The sequence below is a fragment of the Phoca vitulina genome, unplaced genomic scaffold (genome assembly GCF_004348235.1).
Source record: "Phoca vitulina isolate PV1807 unplaced genomic scaffold, GSC_HSeal_1.0 scaffold111, whole genome shotgun sequence".
Lineage (NCBI taxonomy): Eukaryota > Metazoa > Chordata > Mammalia > Carnivora > Phocidae > Phoca > Phoca vitulina.
The window spans coordinates 490,555-515,178 of record NW_022589814.1 but is presented as its reverse complement, the minus strand read 5'-3'; the positions used below and the strand labels follow the sequence as shown (position 1 = coordinate 515,178).

The window sequence follows — 24,624 nt, the reverse complement described above, 5'->3', positions numbered from 1 at the left end:
AAAGAAAGAGTCAACAAAACCAAAAGACAACCGACAGAATGGGAGAAGATATTTGCAAATGTCTTACCAGATACAGGGCTAGTATCCAAAATCTATAAAGAACTTATCAAACTCAACACCCAAAGAACAAATGATCCGATCAAGAAATGGGCAGAAGACATGAACAGACATTTTTCCAAAGAAGACATCCAAATGGCCAACAGACACATGAAAAAGTGTTCAACATCGCTCGGCATCAGGGAAATCCAAATCAAAACCTCAATGAGATACCACCTCACACCAGTCAGAATGGCTAAAATTAACAAGTCAGGAAATGACAGATGTTGGCGGGAATGCGGAGAAAGGGGAACCCTCCTACACTGTTGGTGGGAATGCAAGCTGGTGCAGCCACTCTGGAAAACAGTATGGAGGTTCCTCAAAAAGTTGAAAATAGAGCTACCATACGATCCAACAATTGCACTACTGGGTATTTACCCCAAAGAGACAAATGTAGTGATCCGAAGGGGTACATGCACCCCGATGTTTATAGCAGCAATGTCCACAATAGCCAAACTATGAAAAGAGCCAAGATGTCCATTGACAGATGAATGGATAAAGAAGATGTGCATATATACAATGGAATATTATGCAGCCATCAAAAGGAATGAAATCTTGCCATTTGCAACGACGTGGATAGAACTGGAGGGTATTATGCTGAGTGAAGTAAGTCAATCAGAGAAAGACATGGATCATATGACCTCACTGATATGAGGAATTCTTAATCTCAGGACACAAACCGAGGGTTGCTGGAGTGGTGAGGGGTGGGAGGGATGGGGTGGCTGGGTGATACATTGGGGAGGGTATGTGCTATGGTGAGCACTGTGAATTGTGTAAGACTGTTGAATCACAGACCTGTACCTCTGAAACAAATAATACATTATATGTTAAAAAAAAAAAAAAAGAAGAAGATAGCAGGAAGGGAAGAATGAAGGGGGGGAATCAGAGGGGGAGACGTACCATGAGAGACTATGGACTCTGAGAAACAAACTGAGGGTTCTAGAGGGGAGAAGGATGGGGGGATGAGTTAGCCCAGTGATGGGTATTAAAGAGGGCACGTACTGCATGGAGCACTGGGTGTTATACGCAAACAATGAACCATGGAACACTACATCAAAAACTAATGATGTAATGTGTGGTGATTAACATAACATAATAATAAAAAAAATAATAAATAAAACCCTTGGAACTTCCAAAGTGAAAAAAAAAACCAGAATAGCATTACTTATATCAGACAAACTAGACATTAAAACCAAAAATGTAAAGAGACACAAAAAAGGACATGACAAATAATAAAGGTGACAATCCAACAAGAAGCTATAATAACTGTAAATATTTATGAACCTAATATGGGACCACCAAAATACATAAAACAGTTAATAACAAACATAAAGGAACTTATCAATAATAATACAATAATAGCAGGGGACTTAAACACCCTACTTACATCAATGGACATATCATCTAAACAGAAAATCAACAACAAAGAAACACTGGCTTTGAATAACACACTGGAACAGATGGATTTAACACATATATTCAGAAGATTCCATCCCAAAACAGCAGAATACATATTCTTTTCAAGTGCACACTGAACAACCTACAAAATAGATCACATATTAGCTCTCAAAACAAGCCACAACAAATTCAAGAAGATTGAAGTCATACCATGCATCTTTTCTGACCACAACACTATGAAACTAGAAGTCAACCACAAGAAAAATCTGGAAAGACTAAATATATGCAGGTTAAATAACATGTAACTAGTCAATGAATGGCTAAACCAGGAAATAAAAGAAGAAATAAAAAATTACATAGAAATAAATGAAAATGAAAACACAATGGTCCAAAACCTCAGGGATGCAGCAGAAGCTGTTCCAACACGGAAGTTTATAGCAATACAGGCGCACCTCAAAAAGCAAGAAAACTCTCAAATAAACAACCTGACCTTCCATCTAAAGGAGCTAGAAAAAAACAACAAACAAAACCTTAAACCAGCAGAAGGAAAGAATAAAGATTAGAGCAGAAATAAATGATATAGAAACTGAAAAAAAAAAAAACCAATAGAACAGACCAGTGAAAGCTAGGGCTGGCTCTATGAAAAAAATTAATAAAACTGATAAACCTCTACTGAGACTTATCAAGAAAAAAAGAAAAAGGGCTCAAATAATAAAATCACAAATTAGCAAAGAGAAATAACAACCAACACCACACGTAGAAACAACCATAAGAGAATATTATGAAAAACTGGCATATGCCAGAAATTGGGCAACCTAGAAGAAATGGATAAATTCCTACAAATATATAAACTACCAAAACTGAAACAGAAGGGAATAGAAAATTTGAACAGATAACCAGCAAAGAATTGGAGTCAGTAATCAAAAAACTCCCAACAAACAAAAGTCCAGGTCCAGATGGCTTCACAAGTGAATGCTACCAAACATTTAAGGAAGACTTACACTTATTCTTCTCAAACTTTTCCAAAAAATAGAGAAGAAAGGAAAACTTGCAAATTTACTCTGACACAAGCATTAGCCTGATACCAAAATCAGATAAAGACACCACTAGAAAGAGAACTATAGACCAATATCCCTGATGAACATACACACAAAAATCAATGTTTAAAAGGAAAAGCAGGGGTGCCTGGATGGCTCAGTCGGTTAAGTGTCCGACTCTTGATTTCAGCTCAGGTCATGGTCTCAGGGTTGTGAGATCAAGCCTCACACTGGGCTCCATGCTCAGCAGGTAGTCTGTTTCTCTTTCTCTCTCCCTCTCCCTGTGCCCCTCTCTCCACTCACACTCACACTCTCTCTCTAAAAAAAATAAATACATAAATCTTTAAAAAATAAAAATAAAAGGAAAAGCAAGCTGGAGGCATCACAAATCTAGACATCAGGTTATACGACTAAGCTGCATTAATCAAAACACTATGGTACTGGCAAACACATAAATCAATGAAAGATAATGGAAAATCCAGAAGTAAACCCGCAATTTTAGGATCAATTAATCTTCAACGAAGCAGGAAACAATATCCAATGGTAAAGGACAGTCTATTCAAAAAATGATGCTGGAAAAACTGGACAGCAACATGCAACAGAATGAAATTCCACCACTTTCTTACACCATACACAAAAAAAATTCAAAATGTATTAAAGATCTAAATGTAAGACCTAAAACTGCAAAAATCCTAGAAGAGAAGACAAGCAGTAACTTCTTGACATCAGCACTAGCAACTTCTTTCTAGTTATATCTCCTGAAGAAAGGGAAACAAAAGCAAAAATGATCTACTGGGACTACAACAAAATAAAAAGCTTCTACACAGCAAAGGAAACAATTAACAAAATTAAAAGGCAACCTATGGGGGCACCTGGGTGGCTCAGTTGGTTAAGCGTCTGCCTTCGGCTCAGGTCACGATCCTGGGGTCATGGGATCGAGCCCCGCTTCAGGCTCCCTGCTCAGTGGGGAGCCTGCTTCTCCCTCTGCCTCTGCCCCTCCCCCTGCTTGTGCTCTCTCTCTCTCTCTCTCTCTGTCAAAATAAATAAATAAAATCTTTAAAAAAATAAAATAAAAGGCAACCTATGGAATGGGAGAAGATATTTGCAAATTACATATCTGATAAAGGGCTAGTATACAAAATATATAAAGAATTTATAAAACTCTGGGTGCCTGTGTGGCTCAGTCATTAAGCGTCTGCCCTCGGATCAGGTCAGGATCCCAGCATTCTGGGATCAAGCCCTGCATCGGGCTCCCTGCTCAGCGGGGAGCCTGCTTCTCCCATTCCCCCTGCTTGTGTTCCCTCTCTCACTATGTCTCTCTGTCAAATAAATAAATAAAATCTCTTAAAGAAAAAAGAATTTATAAAATTCAACACAACAAAAACAAACAATCCAATTACAAAGTTGTCAGAAGACACAGACATTTCTCCAAAGAAGACATTAAGATGGCCAACAGACACATGAAAAGATGCTCATCATCACAGAAATGCAAATCAAAACTACAATGAGCTATCACCTCATGCTTGCTGGAATGGCTAAAATCAACAACACAAGAAAAAACAGTTCTTGACAAGGATGTGGAAAAAAAGGAACCCTCATGCACTATTGCTTGGAATGCAAACTGGTGTAACCACTGTGGAAAACAATATGGAGGTTCCTCAAAAAGTTCAAAATAGAACTACCCCATGATCCAGCCATCATACTACCGGGTATTTACATAAAGAATACATAAACACTAATTCAAAGGGATATATACACCCCTATGTTAATAGCAGCACTATTTACAATAACCAAGATATGGAAGCAACTCAAGTGTCCATCGATTGATGAATGGATAAAGAAGATGTGATATATATATATACAATGGAATATCATTCAGCCATAAAAAAGAATGAAATCTTGTCATTTGCAACAAAATAGGTGGCGCCCAATAGTGTAATGCTAAGTGCAATAAGTCAGTGAAAGACAAGTAACATAACATTTTACTTATATGTGGTATTTAAGAAACAAATGAAAAATTGAAAAAAAGAGAGAGAGACAAGCAAGAAACAGACTATAGAGAACAAACTGATGTTTACCACAGGGGAGGTATATGGGGGAATGGGTGAAATAGATGATATGGATTAGAGTACCCTTATCATGATGAGCACTAAGTAATGTACACAACTGCATATTGTACACCTGAAACTAATATAACACTATGTTAACCATACTGGAATTAAAATTAAAAACTTAATAAAATTAATATATATGTGTACATGTGTGTGTGTACATGTGTGTGTGTTCAGCAAAAGAAAAAGGAAGAATAGGAAATTATATATGTAAGTTTAAGCATCTATCCAAAACGTATATCACATTGGTTAGAAATATCAGCTTTAAAGTCTGAACTGGATTCCGTTCTATCACTTGCTAATTCAATGACCGTAGGCAAATTACTTTACCTCTCTAATCTTCAGCACCTTCATTTATAAAGATGAGTATACTAACATCTATCATACAGGGATACTGAAAGATTAAATGATAAAACAAATGCATAACATTTAGGGTGCCTAACAAAAGAATACAATAAATTTGCTACTATTACTAGTACTGTTATAACCTTAATAATGTAAAATACTACACAATACATACAGGGAAAAAAAGATGAAAACTAAAACATTAATAGGAACTATCTCTGAGAGGTGGTAAAAAGTGATTTTTATTTTCTTCCTGGTATTTGGCCTATATTTCCTAGTACATAATATTTTTATCAGAAAAAATTTTAATGGAGACGTTAGCATTTCACAATGCTCTATACTCATGTCTGAAGCAACATGGCCCCGACCTGTCAACACAGACCTCTACACACACTCTTAACCAAATAATATTTACACACTGACCTGAAGGACAGTAAGTTGGAATTTAGTCCCCTTCTCTGGTCGAGGACAGGAAGCTCTTCTTTGTTTGATCCGATCTTGTTTGCCATTTCCACAGGGGTTATCAGGGGTATTGATGTTTTCCTTCACAGCTGCCACATCAGGATTCAAACTAGTTATTAGAAAAAAAAACAAAAGCAAGTCCTATTCAATTTCTCAGAGAAAACATTATTCCATGATTCTCAAAGCCCAGTATTTAACCCAAATGAGAATTAACATCTGAAATTCTATGATGTCTAGAATAATTCCATTCTGATGGTAAACTTCTAGAAAAACTCCAATTATAAAATAATACATAATGAGTTTAAGGAAAATAAATAAGAAATATAATGTCTGAGAATATACAAAAAACAAATTGTACACTTTAAATTGGTTAATTTAATGGTATGTGAATTATATCTCAATAAAGATGTTTTTCAAAGTTATGAAAAACTGAGATAATATGTATTTATTTGGCAATCACCTGACATTAGTGGGAATGAAAGAAAAACACTGTCATTGATGGACCTCTGTGGAACCTTTTATCGAAGGATGCTCTTGATCAATTTTATCTTGTTTGTTTTTGGGTATATTATTAATGTGTTCAAATAAAACTTCTAACAAACAATTTTCACTCAAAATATACCTGTTTATGGGTTGGACTCAAAAGGGCATAGACAAACCAAGTGGGGGAGACAGGAACAGGGTAGGAGAAAGAACAAAAAATGAAAATGAGATTTAAAAAAATGTGGTAGTGGTTTGTTAGAAGATGGTGGTGGAGTAGGAGGACCCTACACTCGCCTGTCCCATGAATACAACCAGATAACTATCAAATCATCCAAAATACACCAGAAATGGACCTGAAGACTGGAAGAACAACTACACAACTAAAGGTAGAGAAGAAGCCACACTTAAGAAGATAGAAAGTGTGAAGGCATGTTTGGTTGAGAATCAGATCATGGCCACTGGGGTGGGAAGGAAGCAGTAGTCACAGAAAAGGGTTAGATAGACTAACACACAGGGGAATGCATGGGAAAACAAATCCCCATAACAACTGGCTTGGAAAGCAAGAGGGACCAAATTTCATGACTTTCAGCCACCAGCAGGGCATAAAGCCTGGAGTTTTAAAGGTCACTGGACTTGGCTGGCATACAACCCAGAGGGCATTGTGCTACTCTTGCAGAGCAGGCAGGCAAACAACCTATGAGTATACAGTGTGGCAACAGTGATATGAAGAGCACCTGGGGTACACGGTGGGGAGGTTATTTGTTCATTTTAGACCACATCCCAGATAGGCAGGGTTCACAGAGAGAAACCTCCAGGAAGAAAAGAACTAGGCAGTACCATTTCCTTCCCCTGACCTAAGTGTAAGCACAGGGCCACCACAGGAACCAGCACAATTCTGACAATCCTGACCTGACATGCTTATACCAAGCCCCACATTCTAGTGGAACCCCCACATTCTAGTGGAACCCCCATTCCCAGTCTCCACTGCCTCAATCCCACCTTGGAGGGTCCCTCCCCCAGAAGATTGGCCCCAAACCCTGCTCACACAATGCTTCCTGACGCAGGAGTTTTGCAGAGCCTCAGTTATAGTGGCAGTGAGATCAGGTCTCATTTCACAAACAGACCAGAGCACACCTAGTTAAAACATGCCACATTCAGGCAAGGAACCAAACACTGCCCACAACACACAAACAGAGCCTCTGCAAACAACTGGCCTGAAGGATAAAGTGGCTAGGACAAAATAAGAGCATACACAGCACACACTGGAGACACTCCTGTAAGCACCAGGCCCTGGGGAACAAGGGACACTACTGGGCAAGGCACTACAGGATCTCTTCATCATAAGGCCATTACCCTCATGAATAGAAGATGTAGTTGACTTTCCTAAAACAGAGAAACAGGCACAGAAATGTAGGTAAAATGAGAAGACAGAGAAATTTATCCCAAATGAAAGAACAGGACAAGGCCACAGCCAGAAACATAAGTAAAACAGAAATACATAACATGTCTGATAGAGAATTTAAAGTAATGATCACGAACATACTCACTGGACTTGAGAAAAGAATGGAGGACATCAGTGAGACCCTTAACACAGAAATAAGGAATAACATAGCAGCAATAAAAGGCTCAGTAAAGGGGCGCCTGGGTGGCTCAGATGGTTAAGCATCTGCCTTCGGCTCAGGTCATGATCCCAGGGTCCTGGGATCGAGTCCCACATCAGGCTCCCTGCTAGGCAGGGAGCCTGCTTCTCCCTCTGCCTCTGCCTCTCTCTCTCTCTCTGTCTCTCTGACTCTCATGAATAAATAAATAAAACATTTAAAAAAAAAAAAAAAAAAGGCTCAGTAAATGAAATGAGAAGCACACTTGATGGAATGAAGAGCAGGACAGAAGAAGTAGAGGAATAAATTAGTGACCTAGAAGACAGAATAATGGAAAGTCATCAAGTTGAACAAGAGAGAAAAAAGAATTATGAGAAATGAAAATAGACTTAGGAAACACAGTGACTCCACCAAATGTAATAACATTCATATTATAGGAGTCCTAGAAGAGAGAGAAAAGGGGATAGAAAATTTATTGGAAGAAATAATAGCTGAAAACTTCCCTAATCTGGGGAAGGTAACAGATATACAGATCCAGGAGGCATGAGAACGCCAACAAAATCAACTAAAAGAGATCCATACCAAGATATATTCTAATTAAACTGGCAAAAAAATAGTGATAAAGAAAAAAATTTAAGGGGCACCTGGGTGGCTCATCAGTTAAGCGTCTGTCTTCAGCTCAAGTCATGATCCTGGTGTACTGGGATTGAGCCCCTGCTCCCTGGAGCAGGAAGCCTGTTTTTCCATCTCCCTCTGCAACCCCCCTGCTTCTGCTCCCTTTCCCTCCCTCTCTCTCTATATATCAAATAAATAGATAAAATATTTAAAAAATTTTTTAAAGCAGCAAGGCAAAAGAAGATAGTAACATAAAAGAGAAACTCCATAAGGATAAGCAGGGGATTTTTCAGCAGAAGCTTTGCAAGCCAGAGGGGAGTGGCATGATAGGTTCAAAGCGCTGAATGAGAAAAATCCGCAGCCAAGAATACTCTATCCATCAAGGCTACTATTCAGAATAGAAGAAGAGATAAAGAGTTTCCTGGACAAATAAAAACTAAAGGAGTTCATGACCACTAAACCAGCTCTGTAAAAAATATTAAAGGGGACTCCCTGAGTGGAAAGGGGAGACTCAAAGTGAAAGTATAAAGGTAGGAAACTAAAGCAGTAAAAATTAGTATTTCTGTAAAAATTCAGTCAAGGTATTCACAAAATAAATGGAAAACATGTAAAATATGTAAATATGTGAAACATGACAAAATATTCCTAAAATGTGGGGAGAAGAGTAAAGAATGGGTCTAAACTTAAACGATCATCAAATTAATATAGACTGCTACATGCAGAAGATGTCATACACAAACCTAATGGTAACCATATAACAAAAACCACTAATAAATATGTAAATAACAAAGAGAAAAAATCCCAATATATCAATAAGGAAAATCACCAAATGATGAAAGAGATAAAAACAATAAAGGATCAGAAAAAAATCTTCAGAAACAACCACAAAACAAAGAATAAAATGACAATACATTTTCAATAATTACTTTGAAGGTAAATGGACTAAATGCTCCAATCAAAAGTCATAGGGGGACAGAATGGATAAAAAAATAAGACCCACCTATATGCAGCCTACAAGAGACTCACTTTAGACCTAAAGACACCAACAGACTGAAAATGAGGGAGTGGAGAAACATCTATCATGAAAATGTATGTCAACAGAAAGATGGAAGAGCAATACTTATATCAGAGAAAATAGACTTTAAAACAAAGACTAACAAGAGAAAAAGGAGGACAATATATAATCATAAAGGGGATACCCAACCAAAAGATACAACAATTTTAAATATCTAGGCACCCAATGTATGAGCAAAAAAAGAAAGAGTTAATAACAAATATAAATAATCAATAACCATACAATAGTTAGGTACTTTAACACCCAACTTACATCAATGCGCTGATCATCTAAACAGAACACTGGGGCACCTGGGTGGCTCAGGCAGTTAATCATCTGGCTTCGGCTCAGCTCATGATCTCATGGTCCTGGGATAGAGCTCCACGTAGGGCTCCCTGCTCAGTGGGGAGTGTGCCTCTCCCTCTCCCTCTGCCCCTCCCCACTGCTCATGCTCTCTCTCTCTCACTCTCTCAAATAAATAAAATCTTTTTTTAAAAAAGAACATCAACAAGGGAACAATGGCTTTGAATGACACTGGAAAAGATGGATTTAACATACATATTCAGAACATTCCATCCTAAAACAATAGAATACACATTCTTTTCAAGTGCACACTGAACAACCTACAAAATAGATCACATATTAGCTCTCAAAACAAGCCACAACAAATTCAAGAAGATTGAAGTCATACCATGCATCTTTTCTGACCACAACACTATGAAACTAGAAGTCAACCACAAGAAAAAATCTGGAAAGACTAAATATATGCAGGTTAAATAACATGTAACTAGTCAATGAATGGCTAAACCAGGAAATAAAAGAAGAAATAAAAAATTACATAGAAATAAATGAAAATGAAAACACAATGGTCCAGAACCTCTGGGATGCAGCAAAACCTATTCTAACACGGAAGTTTATAGCAATACAGGCGTACCTCAAAAAGCAAGAAAACTCTCAAATAAACAACCTGACCTTCCATCTAAAGGAGCTAGAAAAAAACAACAAACAAAACCTTAAACCAGCAGAAGGAAAGAATAAAGATTAGAGCAGAAATAGGGGCGCCTGGGTGGCTCAGTCGTTAAGCGTCTGCCTTCGGCTCAGATCATGATTCCAGGGTCCTGGGATCCAGCCCTGCATCAGGCTCCCTGCTCGGTGGGAAGCCTGCTTCTCCCTCTCCCACTCCCCCTGCTTGTGTTCCCTCTCTCGCTGTCTCTCTCTCTGTCAGAAAATAAATACAATCTTAAAAAAAAAAAGATTAGAGCAGAAATAAATTATATAAAAATTTTTTAAAAATAGAACAGATCAATGAAACCAAGAGCTGTTTTTTGAAACAATTAATAAAATTGATAAACCTCTAGCCAGACTTAGCAAAAAGAAAAGAGAATGGACCCAAATAAACAAAATCACAAATAAGAGAGGAGAAATAATCAACATCACAGAAATATGAACAATTATAGGAGAATATTATGAAAAATGATATGCAACAAATTGGACAACCTAGAAGAAATGAACAAATTAACAGAATCACATAAACTCCCAAAATGGAAACAGGAAGAAATAGAAAATTTGGACAGACGGATAACCAGCAAAGAAATTGAGTCAGTAATCAAAAAACTCCCAACTAACAAAAGTCCAGGACCAGATGGCTTCACAGGCGAATTCTACCAAACATTTAAGGAAGAGTTAATACCTATTCTTCTCAAACTGTTCCAAAAAATTGAAAAGGAAAGAAAACTTCCAAATTCATTCTATGAAGCCAGCATTACCCTGATACCAAAACCAGATAAACACACCACTAAAAAAGAGAACCACAGGCCAATATCCTTTATCCTTGATGAATATAGATGCAAAAATCCTCAACAAAACACTAGCAAACCGAATCTAACAGTACATTAAAAAAATCATTCACCACAATCAAGTGGGATTTACTCCTGGATTGTAAGGGTGGTTTAATATTTGCAAGTCAGTCAACACATTACATCACATCAATAAGAGAAAGAATAAACCATATGATCATTTCAATAGATGCAGAAAAACCATTTGACATAGTACAACACCCATTTATGATAAAAACTCTCAATGAAATAGGTTTAGAGGAAACATACCTCAACATAATAAAGGCCATCTATGTAAAACCCACAGGTAACATCATACTTAATGAGGAAGAACTGAGAATGTTCTCCTAAGGTCAGCAACAAGTCAAGGATGTCCACTCTTCCACTTTTATTCAAGATACTACTGGAAGTCAAGCCACAGCAATCAGACAACAACAAAAAAATAAAAGGCATCCAAATTGGTAGGAAGAAGTAAAACGTTCACTATTTGCAGATGACATGATACTGTATATAGAAATCCTAAATAACTCTACCACAAAACTGCTAGAACTGAAAAGAAATTCAGTAAAGTTGCAGGATACTAAATCTATATACAGATATCTGTTGCATTTCTTTCTTCTTTAAAGATTTATTTATTTTAGAGAGAGAGAGCACAAGCAGGGGGAGGGGCAGAGGGAGAAAGAGAGAGGATCTTAAGCATGCTCAGTGTGGGGCTTGATCCCAGGTCCCTGAGATCATGACCTGAGCTGAAATCAAGAGTTAGACACTTAACCGACTGAGCCACCCAGGTGCCTCAGATATCTGTTCCATTTCTATACACCAATAATGTAGCAGCAGAAAGAGAAATTAAGAAACCAATCCCATTTACAGTTGTATGAAAAATAGTAAGATACATAGGAATAAACCTAACCAAAGAGGTAAAAGATCTGTACTCTGAAAACTATAAAACAGCAATGAAAGAAATTGAAAATGACAAAAAGAAATGGAAAGACATTCCATACTGATAATTAGAACAAATACTGTTAAAATGTCTATACTACAAAAAGCAATCTACAGATTCAATGCAATCCCTATCAAAATACCAACATTTTTTTTCAAAGAACTAGAACAAATGATCCTAAAATTTGTATGAAACCACAAAAGACCCTGAATAGGCAAAGCAATCTTGAAAAAGCATCACAATTCTGGACTTCACGTTATATTACAAAGCTGTAGTGATCAAAACAGTACTGGCACAAAAGTAGACACATAGATCAATAGAACAGAATAGAATTTCAGAAATAAACCCACAACTATAGGCCAATTAATCTCTGACAAAGCAGGAAAGAATATCCAGTAGGAAAAAGAAATTCTCTTCAACAAATAATGTTGGCAAAACTGGACAACAACATGCAAAACAATGAAACTGGACCATTTTCTTACACCATACACAAGAATAAATTCAAAATGGATGAAAGACCTAAATGGGAGACCTAAAATCATAAAAAGCCTAGAAGAGAACACAGGAAGTAACTTCTTTGACCTCGGCCCTAGCAACTTCTTTCTACATATGTCTCCTGAGGCAAGGGAAACAAAAGCAAAAATAAACTACTGGGACTACATCAAAATAAAAAGCTTCTCTATAGCCAAGGAAACAATCAACAAAACTGAAAGACAACCTACTGAATACCATAAGACATTTGCAAATGACATATTCAATAAAGGGTTAGTACCCAAAATATATAAAGAACTTATAAAACTCAACACCCAAAAAACAAATAATCCAATTAAAAAATGGGTAGAAGAAATGAACAGACATTTCTCCAAAGACATCCAGATGGCCAGCAGACACATGAAAAGATACTCAACACCACTTATCATCAGAGAAATGTAATCAAATCTACAATAAGATATCACTTCACACCTGTTGGAATGACTAAAGTCAACAACACAAGAATCAACAGATGTTGGCAAGGATGCAGAGAAAGGGTACCCTCTTGCACTGTTGGTGGGAATGCAAACTGGTATAGCCACTACAGAAAATAGTATGGAGGTTCCTCAAAAATTTAAAAATAGAACTACCCTATAATCTAGTAATTGCACTACTGGGAATTTATCCAAGGAATGCAAAACACTAATTCAAAAAGATACATGCACCCCATGTTTATAGCAGCACTATTTACAATAGCCAAATTATGGAAGTAGCCCAACTGTCTCTCCATTAATGAATGGATAAAGAAGTTGTGGTATATATATACAATGGAATATTATTCAGCCATAAAAAAGAATGGAATCTTTCCATTTGAAATGACATGGATAGAGGTAGAGAGTATAATGCTAAGTGAAGTAAGACAGAGAAAGACAAATACCATATAATTTCACTAATATGTGGAATTTAAGACACAAAACAAATGAGCAAAGTGACAAAAATACAGAGATGAGAGAAAGACAAATGAAGAAACAGACTTATCATTATAGAGAACAAAGTGTTAACCAGAAGGAGGTGGGTGGGGGGAAATGGGTTAAAAATGTAATGGGGAGGGGCGCCTGGGTGGCTCAGTTGGTTAGGCGTCTGCCTTCGGCTCAGGTCATGATCCCGGGGTCCTGGGATCGAGCCCTGCATCGGGCTCCCTGCTCAGCAGGGAGCCTGCTTCTCTCTCCTCCTGGCTCGTGCCTGCTCATGCTCACTGCCCCTATCTCTCTCTTGTCTCTCTAATAAATAAATAAAATCTTAAAAAAAAAAATGTAATGGGGATTAAGGTGTGCACTTCTCGTAGTGAGTACTAGGAATTGTTTGGAATTGCTGAATCACTATATTATACACCTGAAACTAATAAAACACTGAATGTTAAAAAATAGAAAATAAAATAAAAACACTTATATTTAAAGGAAAAAGGGAAATGTGGTTTATACATGTTTACACATACACACGTCTGTACACGTACACACACACACACACACAGAGGAACAGTATTCAGCCATAAAAAAGAATGGAGTCTTGCTATTTTCAATAGCATGAATGGACCCTCAAGATATTATTATTTTCCTCTTTATACTTCTCATGCTAAGGGAAATAAGTCAGAAAGAGAAAGACAAATATCATATGATCTCACTTATATGTGGAATTAAAAAGACTCCTATATACAGAAAACAGATTAATGATTAATTAATCATTGCCACAGGTTGCCAGAGGTGGGAAATGGGTTGAGCAAAATGGGTGAAGGCAGTCAAAGATAGAAACTTCCTGTTATAAAATAAGTAATTCCTGGGATGTCATGTATATCATGGTGACTATAGTTAATAATATTGTATTATATTTCAAAGCTGCTAAGAGATTAGATCTTAAAAGTTCTCATCACAAGAAAAAAATTCTGTAACTATGTATGGTGATAGATGTTCACTACACTTAATTGTGGTGATCATTTTGCAATATACACAAATATCAAATCAATATGTTGTATATTTAATATAAGTTTGTACGTCAGTTACACCTCAATAAAATAATAAAATAAAATACACTACAATTCTGGTAAAAAAACAAAAATGAATGATATTAAAATGGTTCAATGTGATTAATTTTAACTAGTTATATCTTGCAGGTTCACGTCAATATGATTATGAAAGGGCCGCTATCTTTCAGTTTATCTGTGTCAGGGCATTTTTCAGCTTTTTCTTTAATAAGTTTGAAAAACTTACAAAATTTCCAATAAACACATTTGAAAATTAAATGAGAAGATCTGTTAGCACCAAACACATATCTTTTAAATTAATTTTTTAGGTAAAGTCCTTTCTCCTAGAAACTACTCCTGAAGTATTTGTATAAAGATATGAAAGAAGATATAAAAATAACTCCTAAAATTTTTCCTATGTCCATGTGAAAAAACTTTGTATAAATACATGTGGTGGAAGGGGGCACCCGGGTGGCTCAGTCGGTTAGGTGTCCGACTCTTGGTTTCAGTTCAGGTCATGATCTCAGGGTCCTGGGTTCAAGCCTCACATAGGGCTCCACACTCAGTGGGCAGTCTGCTTGAGAATTCTCTCTCTCCCTCTCCCTCAGCCCCTTCCCCCACTCACTTTTTTTCTCTCCCTCTCAAATAAATAAATCTTTAAAAAAAAACAAGTGGTGGAAGAAGATACATTAATACTGCTCTTAGTTTCTTAATATACAAAGAAATAACAGTAACAACACCTTCAAAAGATAAAAGGGACATAATGCTAGTCAATGGGGCTATATCATTCACATTTCAAAGTAATCTTAAAATACCAGTTCAGGGTTTGGGACAAGATGGCAGAAATCCAATTCTCTCCATTCTTCCTACCTCTTAAGTCCAACTAAATAATGTGGAAATAATAGAGTAGACAATCACATCTGGATACTGAAGGATGAAAATATGAAGGTGGACTAGCTAGGGACTCCCAGGACTCGAGGAAAAACAAAGCAGTTTGGCATGTCCCAATTACCCACCCAACGACAAGATAGTCCAGGCTCAGTGTCTCCTGACTCTCAGCTCAAAGGCAAAAGCAGCACAAGTCCAGTGGTCTCCTGACCCTCAACCCAGCAGAAGGTCTCAGGTGGGCCCTTTCCTCCCCTCCCCTAGTAACATTGGAGGGAGCTCCACCAGTAGCATGCGGCCTGGAGTTCTGGCCTGGGGCAGCAGCAATGGGGCCCAGTGGTGTCAGGTGAACCAACCAGACAGAACTAGTACTACAAGGGCTCTGAAAACTAAATTATCATTAGAACCACAGCCCACAAAAGTAGATCAGAACCTATGCATCTAAATAGGGTAACTGCCTGCTAAAATAGAGTATTTTTTTTTAGTAGGCTCTACACCCAACTCAGGGCTTGAACTCATGACCCTGAGATCAAGAGTCGCATGCTCTACTGACTGAGCCAGCCAGGTGCCCCCTTAAAATAGAGTATTTAAATATGATCCAGAGTCTCCCAAAATAATATCCAAAATGTCCAGAAGACGAATGAAAATTCCTTATCATACCAAAAGCCAGGAAAATCACAATTTGAATGCAAAAAGACAATCAAGAGATGTCAACACCAGGATAAATCAGATGATGGATTTATCTGATAAGGATTTTATTTTGTCTAAAGATTTTATTTATTTATTTATTTGTCAGAGAGAGAGAGAGAGAGCACAAGCAGGGGGAGCGGCAGGCAGAGGGAGAAGCAGGCTTCCCGCTGAGCAAGGAGCCTGATGCAGGATTCGATCCCAGGACCCTGGGATCATGACCTGAGCCGAAGGCAGACCATTAATCGACTAGCTACCCAGGTATCCCTATCTGATAAGGATTTTAAAGCAGCCATCATCAAAATGCTTCAATGAGCAATTACAAATATTCTTGAAGCAAATGCAAAAACAGAAAATCTCATAGAAAAATAGAGATATTAAAAGAGAATTAATGGAAATTATAAAAATAAAGCACAATCACAGGAAGTGACATCACCAAGATGGCAACATAGGTTGTTTCTGACTTTGCTCACAAGAACAACTAATAACTATTCAAGAAGAAGACACCACTGAAAGATTCCTAGAACATGGGGGTATGGCTGAAGCACCCCTCTGCACCACAGAGACCAAGTCAGACTGGATTAGAAGGGTAAGAGAAGGGACACCTGGGTGGCTCAGCTGGTTAAGCATCTGACTCTTGATTTCAGCTCAGGTCATGATCTCAGGATTGTGAGATCAAGCCCCAAGTCGGGCTCCGTGCTGGGCATGGAGCCTGCTTAAGATTTTCTCTCCCTCTCCCTCTGACCCTACCTCCTGCTCGTGCTCACTCTCTCTCTCTCTCTCTCTCTCCCCCGTCTAAAAAAAAAAAAAGTGTAAGAGAAGTGGCTATACATCGGCCACATTGCCCCTACCCCACACCAGCATAGTACCCGAGCCTCCAGTACCTCCAGTGGGAAAAGAGAACCTGGGGGGACAACCAGTCCTCGTTCAGCATTGTGGGGGCCCCTATTTTGATTTCACACCACAGGCATAGCAGGAGAATCTGCAGGGCTCAACCACTGGGAATATGAGTATGACAGGGAAGGAGGGAAAGGCTTGCAGCAGGCCAACACACGGATCATGGCAGACCAAATTCATCCCTGCAGTACCCAAATAGTAATCCCAACGAGTGGTTTTGCTCATCTGCAGAATCAAGTTGGGGACGTATTCTGACTAGTAAGATATCATTGTCATTTTATGTGCATTAACCTAATGACTAGTGATGTTGAACATCTTTTTACATACCTGTTGACCTTTTGTACATCTTGTTTGGAGAAGTGTCTATTTGGGTCTTTTGCCCATTTGTTAATTGGGTTATTTGTTTTCTTGCTATTGAGTTATAGGAGTTCATTATATATTTTGGATATTAACCCATTATCAGATATATAGTTTGCAAATATTTTTCCCATTCCATAGGTTTTCTTTTCACTTTGCTAATGGTTTCTTTTGTTGTGCAGAAGTCTTTTAGTTTGATGTAGTCCCACCTGTTTTTTATTCTGTTACTTGTGTTTTAGGTGTCATATCCAAGAAATCATTACCAAGACCCATGTCTAGGAGCTTTATTCCTGTGTTTTCTTCTAGGAGTTTCATGGTTTCGGGTCTTACATTTAAGTCTTTAATCCATTTCAAGTTAACTTTTGTGAGTGGTGTAGATATGGATCCAGTTTCATTCTTTTACATGGGAATATCCAATTACCCCAGCCCCATTTATTGAAAAGACTGTCTTTTCTCCATTGAGTATTCTTGGCTCCCTTGTGAAATATTAGTTGACTTGTATATGCTTGGGTTTTTTTCTGGGCTCTTGATTGTGCTCCACTGGTCTATTTGTCTGTTTTTATGCCAGTATGATACTGTTTCGATGACTATAACTTTATAGTATAGCTTGAAATCAGGAAGTGTGATGTCTCCTGCTTTGTTCTTTCTCAGGATTTGGGTCTTTTGTGGTTCCATATACATTTTAGGAGTGCTTCTTCTAGCTCTGTGATAAATGGCACCGGAATCTCGATAGGGATTGCATTGAATCTATAGATAGCTTTCAGTAGTACTGACATTTTAACATTAATTCTTCTGAGCCATGAACACAGAATACCTATTCATTTATTTGTGTTTTCTTTGATTTCTTTCACCCATGTCTTGTAGTTTTCAGAGTAGAAATCTTTCCCTTCTTTACTTAAATTTATTCTTTAAGTATTTTGTTGTTTGGGATACTACTGTAAATGGGATTAATACCTTTTATCTCTTTTCTTGCCTGATTGCTCTACCTAGCATTTTTAATATTATGTTGAATAAGAGTGGTGAGAGTGTTCCTGATATTAGAGGAAAAGCTTTCAACCTTTCACCATTGAGTAAGATGTTAGATGTGGATTTATCATACATGGCCTTTATTATATTGAGATATGTTCCTTCTATGTCTAATTTCTTAAGAGTTTTTACCATGAATGTTTAATTATGTCAATGCATTTTCTGCATCTACTGAGATGATCATATGATTCTTTTATTTCATTCTACTAATATGATCATATGATTCACTTCTTTCAATCAAATCATTGATTAATTTGTATATATTGAACCATCCTTGCATCCCTGGGATAAATCCTACTTGATTATAATGTATGATCCTTTTAATGTGCTTTTGAATTCAGTTTGCTAGTAATATTATTGAGGTTTTTTGCATCTATATTCATCAGGGAATAGGCCTGTCATTTTCTTTTCTAGTAGTATCCTTTTCTGGTTTTGGTATCAGGATAATGCCAGCCTGGTAAAATGAGTTTGGGAAGGTTCCCTCCTCTTCACTACTATGAGTTTGAGAAGGACTAATGTTAATTATTCCTTAAGTATTTGGTAAAAATCACCAGCAAAGCCATCTGGTCCTGGGCTTTTATTTGTTGGGAAAGTTTTGATTACTGATTCAATCTCCTTAATAGTAATTGGTCTATTCAGATTTTCTATTTCTTCCTGATTCAGTCTTGGTAAATTGTATGTTTCTAAGCATTTATCCATTTCTAGGTTGTACAGTTTGTTGGCATTTCGTTGTTCATCATAGCCTCTTAGGATCCTTTGAATAGCTGTGTTATCAGTTGTAATCTCTCCCTTTTCATTTATAATTTTGTTGATTTGGGTCCTTACTCTTTTGTCCTTGCTTAGTCTAGGTAACGGTTTGTTAATATTGTTTATCTGTTCAAAGACCCAACTCTTAGTTTGGTTAATCTGTTCTATTGCTTTTCTGTTCTCTATTTCATTTCTTTCTACTCTAATCATTATTTCTTCTGCTAACTTTGGGCTCAGTTTGTTCTTTTTCTAATTCCTCAATGTGTAGAGTTCAGTTGCTTATTTGGGATCTTTCTTGCTTCTTAATGTAGACATTTATTGCTATGAACTTCCCTTCTAGGAGTGCTTTTGCTGCATCCCACAAGTTCTGGTATGTTGTGTTTCCATTTTGTCTCAAGAATTTTTTTTATTTTTAAAGATTTTGTTATTTTTTATTTGAGAGCAAGAGAGTGCGAGTGCGAGAGTGAGAGAGCATGAGAGAGAGAGAGAGTGTATGCACACAAGCCGGGGGGAGGGGCAGAGGGAGAAGGAGAAGCAGACTCCTCAATGAGCAGGGAGCACGACACAAGACTCGATCCCAGGACCCTGAGATCATGACCTGAGCTGAAGGCAGACACTTAACCAACTGACCCATCCAGGTGCCTTTGTCTCAAGAAATGGGTATGGGCAAACTGAGCTCTAGAAATATTGCCTCACACCTATTAGAACAGCCATTATCAAAAAGACAAGATAACAAATGCTGGCAAAGATGTGGAGAAAAGAGAACTATTGTGTAGTTAGTGGGACTGTAAATTGGTGCAGCCACTCTGGAATACAGTATGGAAGATCATTAAAAAATTAGAAATAGAACTACCATATGATTCAGCAATTTGACTTCCAGGAATATATCCCCAAAAAACAAAAACACTAACTCAAGAAGATATCTGCACTCCTGTGTTCATAGCAGCTTTCCTTACAATAGCAGGACATGGAACATGGAAACAACCTGTCTGTCCATCGATGGATGAATGGATAAAGAAATTGTGGTGTGTGCACATGTACACACACACATACACAACTATTATTTGGCCATAAGAAGGGGAAATCCTACCATTTGCAACATCATCAATGGACTTTGAGGGCATTATGCTAAGTGAAATAAGTCAGACAGAAAGACAAATACTGTATAATCTCGTAAGTGGAATCTAAAAAAAAACCAAAATTAAAAAATGAACCCACACATATTCACAGAAAAAGAGATCAGACTTGTGGTTACGAGAGGCAGAGGGTGGGGGGAGGGAAAACTGGAAGATGGTTAAAAAGTACAAACTTCCAGTTATAAGATAAATAAGTACTAGGGATGTAATATACAACACGATGACTATAGTTAACACTGCTGTGTGAGATCTAGGAAAGTTGTTAAGAAAAGACATCCTGTGAGTTCTCACCACAAAGAGAGCTTTTTTCCTTCTTTTTTTTCTTTTCTTTTTACTATATTTAGATGAGAAGATGGATGTTAGTTGAATCTATTGTGGTAATCATTTCACAATGTATATGTAAATTAAGCCATCATGATGTATGCCTTAAACTTATACAGTGACGTATGTCCACTATTTCTCAATAAAACTGGAAAAAAAGTACAATCATAGAAATAAACTCATCAAATGGGCACAATAGCAGTATGAAAAGGGCAAAGGAAAGAATCAGTAAACTTGAAGAGAGAACAATAAAAATTATCCAATCTGAACAACACAGAGAAAAATATTAATTTCCAACTATCAAATAATACCTGGTTATACTTCATTTCTTTAGATTAGCAGGACTTTTACTCTAAATTACACTATTCCTTCTTTCCTTTTTTAACCCTTATGAGCTTTTCTTAAGAGCAGAGTATTATAATAATGAGAAAAAGAAAACAGTCAATAATTTAACATTCCATATGATCATTATTAACATAAAAAAGTAAAAATAATACCTACTATTTTATTGAACATACACACAAATACAAGAACACAGAAGCTTCTCTAATCAAGATTCACTAAGCACCCTGGCAAGCGCTGTGAATTGTGCAAGACTGTTGAATCTCAGATCTGTACCTCTGAAACAAATAATGCAATATATGTTAAGAAAGAAAAAAAGAAGAAGAAGAATGTAGCAGGAGGGGAAGAATGAAGGGGGGGAATCGGAGGGGGAGAAGAACCATGAGAGACAATGGACTCTGAAAAACAAACTGAGGGTTCTAGAGGGGAGGGGGGTGGGAGGATGGGTTAGCCTGGTGATGGGTATTGAGGAGGGCACGTTCTGCATGGAGCACTGGGTGTTATGCACAAACAATGAATCATGGAACACTATATCTAAAACTAATGATGTAATGTATGGGGATTAACATAACAATAAAAAATTAAAAAAAAAAAGAAAGATTCACTAAGCACCGATTGAGTGCAAATACTTCAAAATACTCTTAACTGTTTTGATGGTATGAATTTGAAGATACTCACCTTCTAACTAAATCCGGTTTTAGAAGAGTTGCTTGTTCAATTCCAACTGCCTGGGATACAGGCTGTAAATAGCACAGAAATAAAACTTGTTATAACAACAAACTTCAAGCTAAAACTGCAATCTGCTATTATTTCAAAAAAACATGGCTGTTACATTTCATATTTTGGTTACCTCACAAACTAGGTAGAATGTCTACATTATTGAATATTTGATGTTACTACCAAAGATAAAGAAAAATAAAATGTAGCAGTATTCATATTCATCAATATTTTTCATTACTTTTGTTATTTTTCAATGGAAAACACTGACATTCAGCTTCCAGTCTGATTGTAAAACCGGTACTAAAAGGGAGAGTTGCCGCCATTTCACAAACAGATAAATAAATGACTCAGGCTTTAACTTGTGTGCTCTGGCTCTTTCTTGCTCTCTTTACACTAAACTACTGACAACTATCCCTTTGAGGCATCAATATCAGCAGCTGCAATACTGGCCCTCTAAGAAAGAAAACACCAACTATGTTGGAAAACAATTTTAAACATTTATCTAATCCATCCTACATACTGCCACTGGTGACAGCACAGTGTCCTTAAAATGCAAATCTACCAGGCGCCCGGGTGGCTCAGTTGGTTAAGCGACTGCCTTTGGCTCAGGTCATGATCCTGGAGTCCTGGGATCGAGTCCCTCGTCGGGCTCCCTGCTCAGCAGGGAGTCTGCTTCTCCCTCTGATCCTCCCCCTTCTCATGCTCTCTCTCTCTCTCTTTCTCTATCTCAAATAAATAAATAAAATCTTTAAAAAAAATGCAGATCTACCAAAACTGATCTCTTCCCTACCCAGTTTAAACCTCTATGATGGTTCCTCATCTCTAAGATTAAGCTCCTTGGGATGGCAAAGTCCTCAAAGAACTGGTCCCTGCCTCATTCTCAGAGTCCTCTACTTGAAGCCACACTGAACTGTAGCTCCTCTAAATGAGCTGGGCTCTTCCATATACTGTGACTCTACTTATGTTCCTTCATCTTCCTGGACTATTTCAACTCCTCCTCAGTCTTGTCCATTCTAAGGACAGAACTCCTACAAGAAGCATCTATTACAATAGGTTCCAGACAAACCAGCAAAACTGCTTTGGGTACTCTTTAAAAAAACATATACTTTATTTAGCTCTTATCTTGTTTTCTAAACTATAAGGGATGAAGGTTTCCTGGAGAAATGACTGATTCCAACATTGGGGCAAAGAAAGTACAAGATGAGGCTGGATCATCTTGTTATGCCAAAAAGAACTGCTCAAAGAATAATGGGAACATATCAAAAATATACAGGAGCCAGCTTGAAGGGGTTCCTACTGCCCAAATATGGGACAATTTGGGTATCAAGATAAATAATGATAGTAACAGAATATAACCTATTCAATAAAATTAGAATACATGAGTTCATACTGATACAAACAAATAAATAAAATTTTTATAGCACAAAGCCAACTAATAAATATAAGGAATGATGAAATCAGAAAATCATCAATGGATGATATAACTAGTGGGTAAAATTTACATAGTTTCAAAATATCTCCCCACAGATTACTTACTAATTACAAAAGCAAAAAAAGGTCACTTTATGGTAGAAAACTACACATAGCAGCCTCCACCTTAACCAAAGAATTAAATTCAACCTCAGCAATAGCAGGACAAACTGACATCACGTGCCTCCTAATATGATATGATGTGCAGAGAACACCTCATCACTTACATGGTATTCCTGACAAAAATGCATGATCTGAATCCGAGCAAAAGGAAACTTCAAACAAACTCAAATTGAAGGACATTCTTTTTTTCTTTTCTTCTTTTATTTTTTTTAAGTAGGGTCCATGCTGGGCTTGAACTAACAACCTTGAGATCAAGACCTGAGCTGAGATCAAGAGTCAGACACTTAACCGACTGAGCCACCCAGATGCCCCAAATTGAAGGACAGTCTACAAAATAAATCTTGGGGCACCTGGGTGGCTCAGTTGGTTAAGTGTCTGCCTTCAGCTCAGGTCAGGATCCCAGGGTCCTGGGATAGAGCCCTGCATCTGGCTCCCTGCTCAACGGGGAGTCTGCTTCTCCCTCTGCCCCTCCCCCCACTCATTTTCTCTCTCTCTCTCTCTCTAATAAATAAAATCTTTAAAAAAACAACAAAATAACCAACCTTTATTCTTCAAAAAATATCAATGTTATGAAAGACAAAGAATGGCTGATTAAAGGACAAAAGAGACAACATAACTAAAGGCAATGCATGATCTTCAATTAGATCCTGGATCAAAGAAGGAAAATTGCCATAAAGGACGTTATTTGGGCAATTGGTTAAATTTTAATGTGGACAACAGATTAAACAGTAGTATGATATTCATATTAAATTCCTTGAATTTTGTCATTGTATTGTGGTTAAAAAAATCCTTATTCTTATACTGAAATATTTAGGAGTAAAAGGGCATGTCTACAACTAGTTCTCCCATGCTCCAGAGGGAAAATCATGTGGGCATAAATGGATAGATGGATAGATGGATGGATGAATGGATGGAGGAAGGATGGAAAGAATGACCAACCAACCAAGAAATCGATGCACCATCATCTGGGAATGCCTTTTATCATGTCCCTCTTTATCATATATGTTTAAAGTCTGACTCCAAGGACTCTGTCTGATTTATCTTTGTATTCTCAGTGCCTCTTACCACAGTGTCTGGCACACTGTAGGCTTCTAATAAATGTTTTAAGATAGAAAGAAATAAGAAAGAAAACAGTGACATAAGAAGAAAGGTTGTGCCATAAAAATGTTCGTGATCCAATATTACCATTCCTGGATATAAAGCCTAAGGAAATAATACAAAGGGAGAAAAAAAATACATAATATAAAGTTTGTTTCATAGAAATAGTCAATAAATGGTAGATATCTCTGTGTTTTGATTGTGGTATTATACATAATAAAAACTGGCAGCAAGTTAGTTGTTCAGGAATGGGGATGAGTTAAGTAAATATGAATATTTATTGCACTATCATCTGGCCATTGAATACTGGAATTGTGAAGGCCAAGTAAAGGCAGGGAAAACTACTTACCAAT

At 37.3% G+C, this 24,624-nt stretch overlaps 1 protein-coding gene across 10 annotated transcripts in view; it reads right to left on the bottom strand.

The window, feature by feature from the left end:
• WNK3 (WNK lysine deficient protein kinase 3) overlaps positions 1-24,624 on the bottom strand; it is a 168,817-nt gene that overhangs the window by 41,953 nt on the left and 102,240 nt on the right. For all 10 annotated transcript variants that reach the window (XM_032398172.1, XM_032398175.1, XM_032398176.1 and 7 more), the window contains 2 exons: positions 21,539-21,600; positions 5,411-5,558 (listed from right to left, as the gene is read on the bottom strand). In XM_032398172.1, the coding sequence (XP_032254063.1) occupies positions 5,411-5,558; positions 21,539-21,600 (210 nt within the window). The remainder of the gene's footprint in view (positions 1-5,410; positions 5,559-21,538; positions 21,601-24,624) is intronic.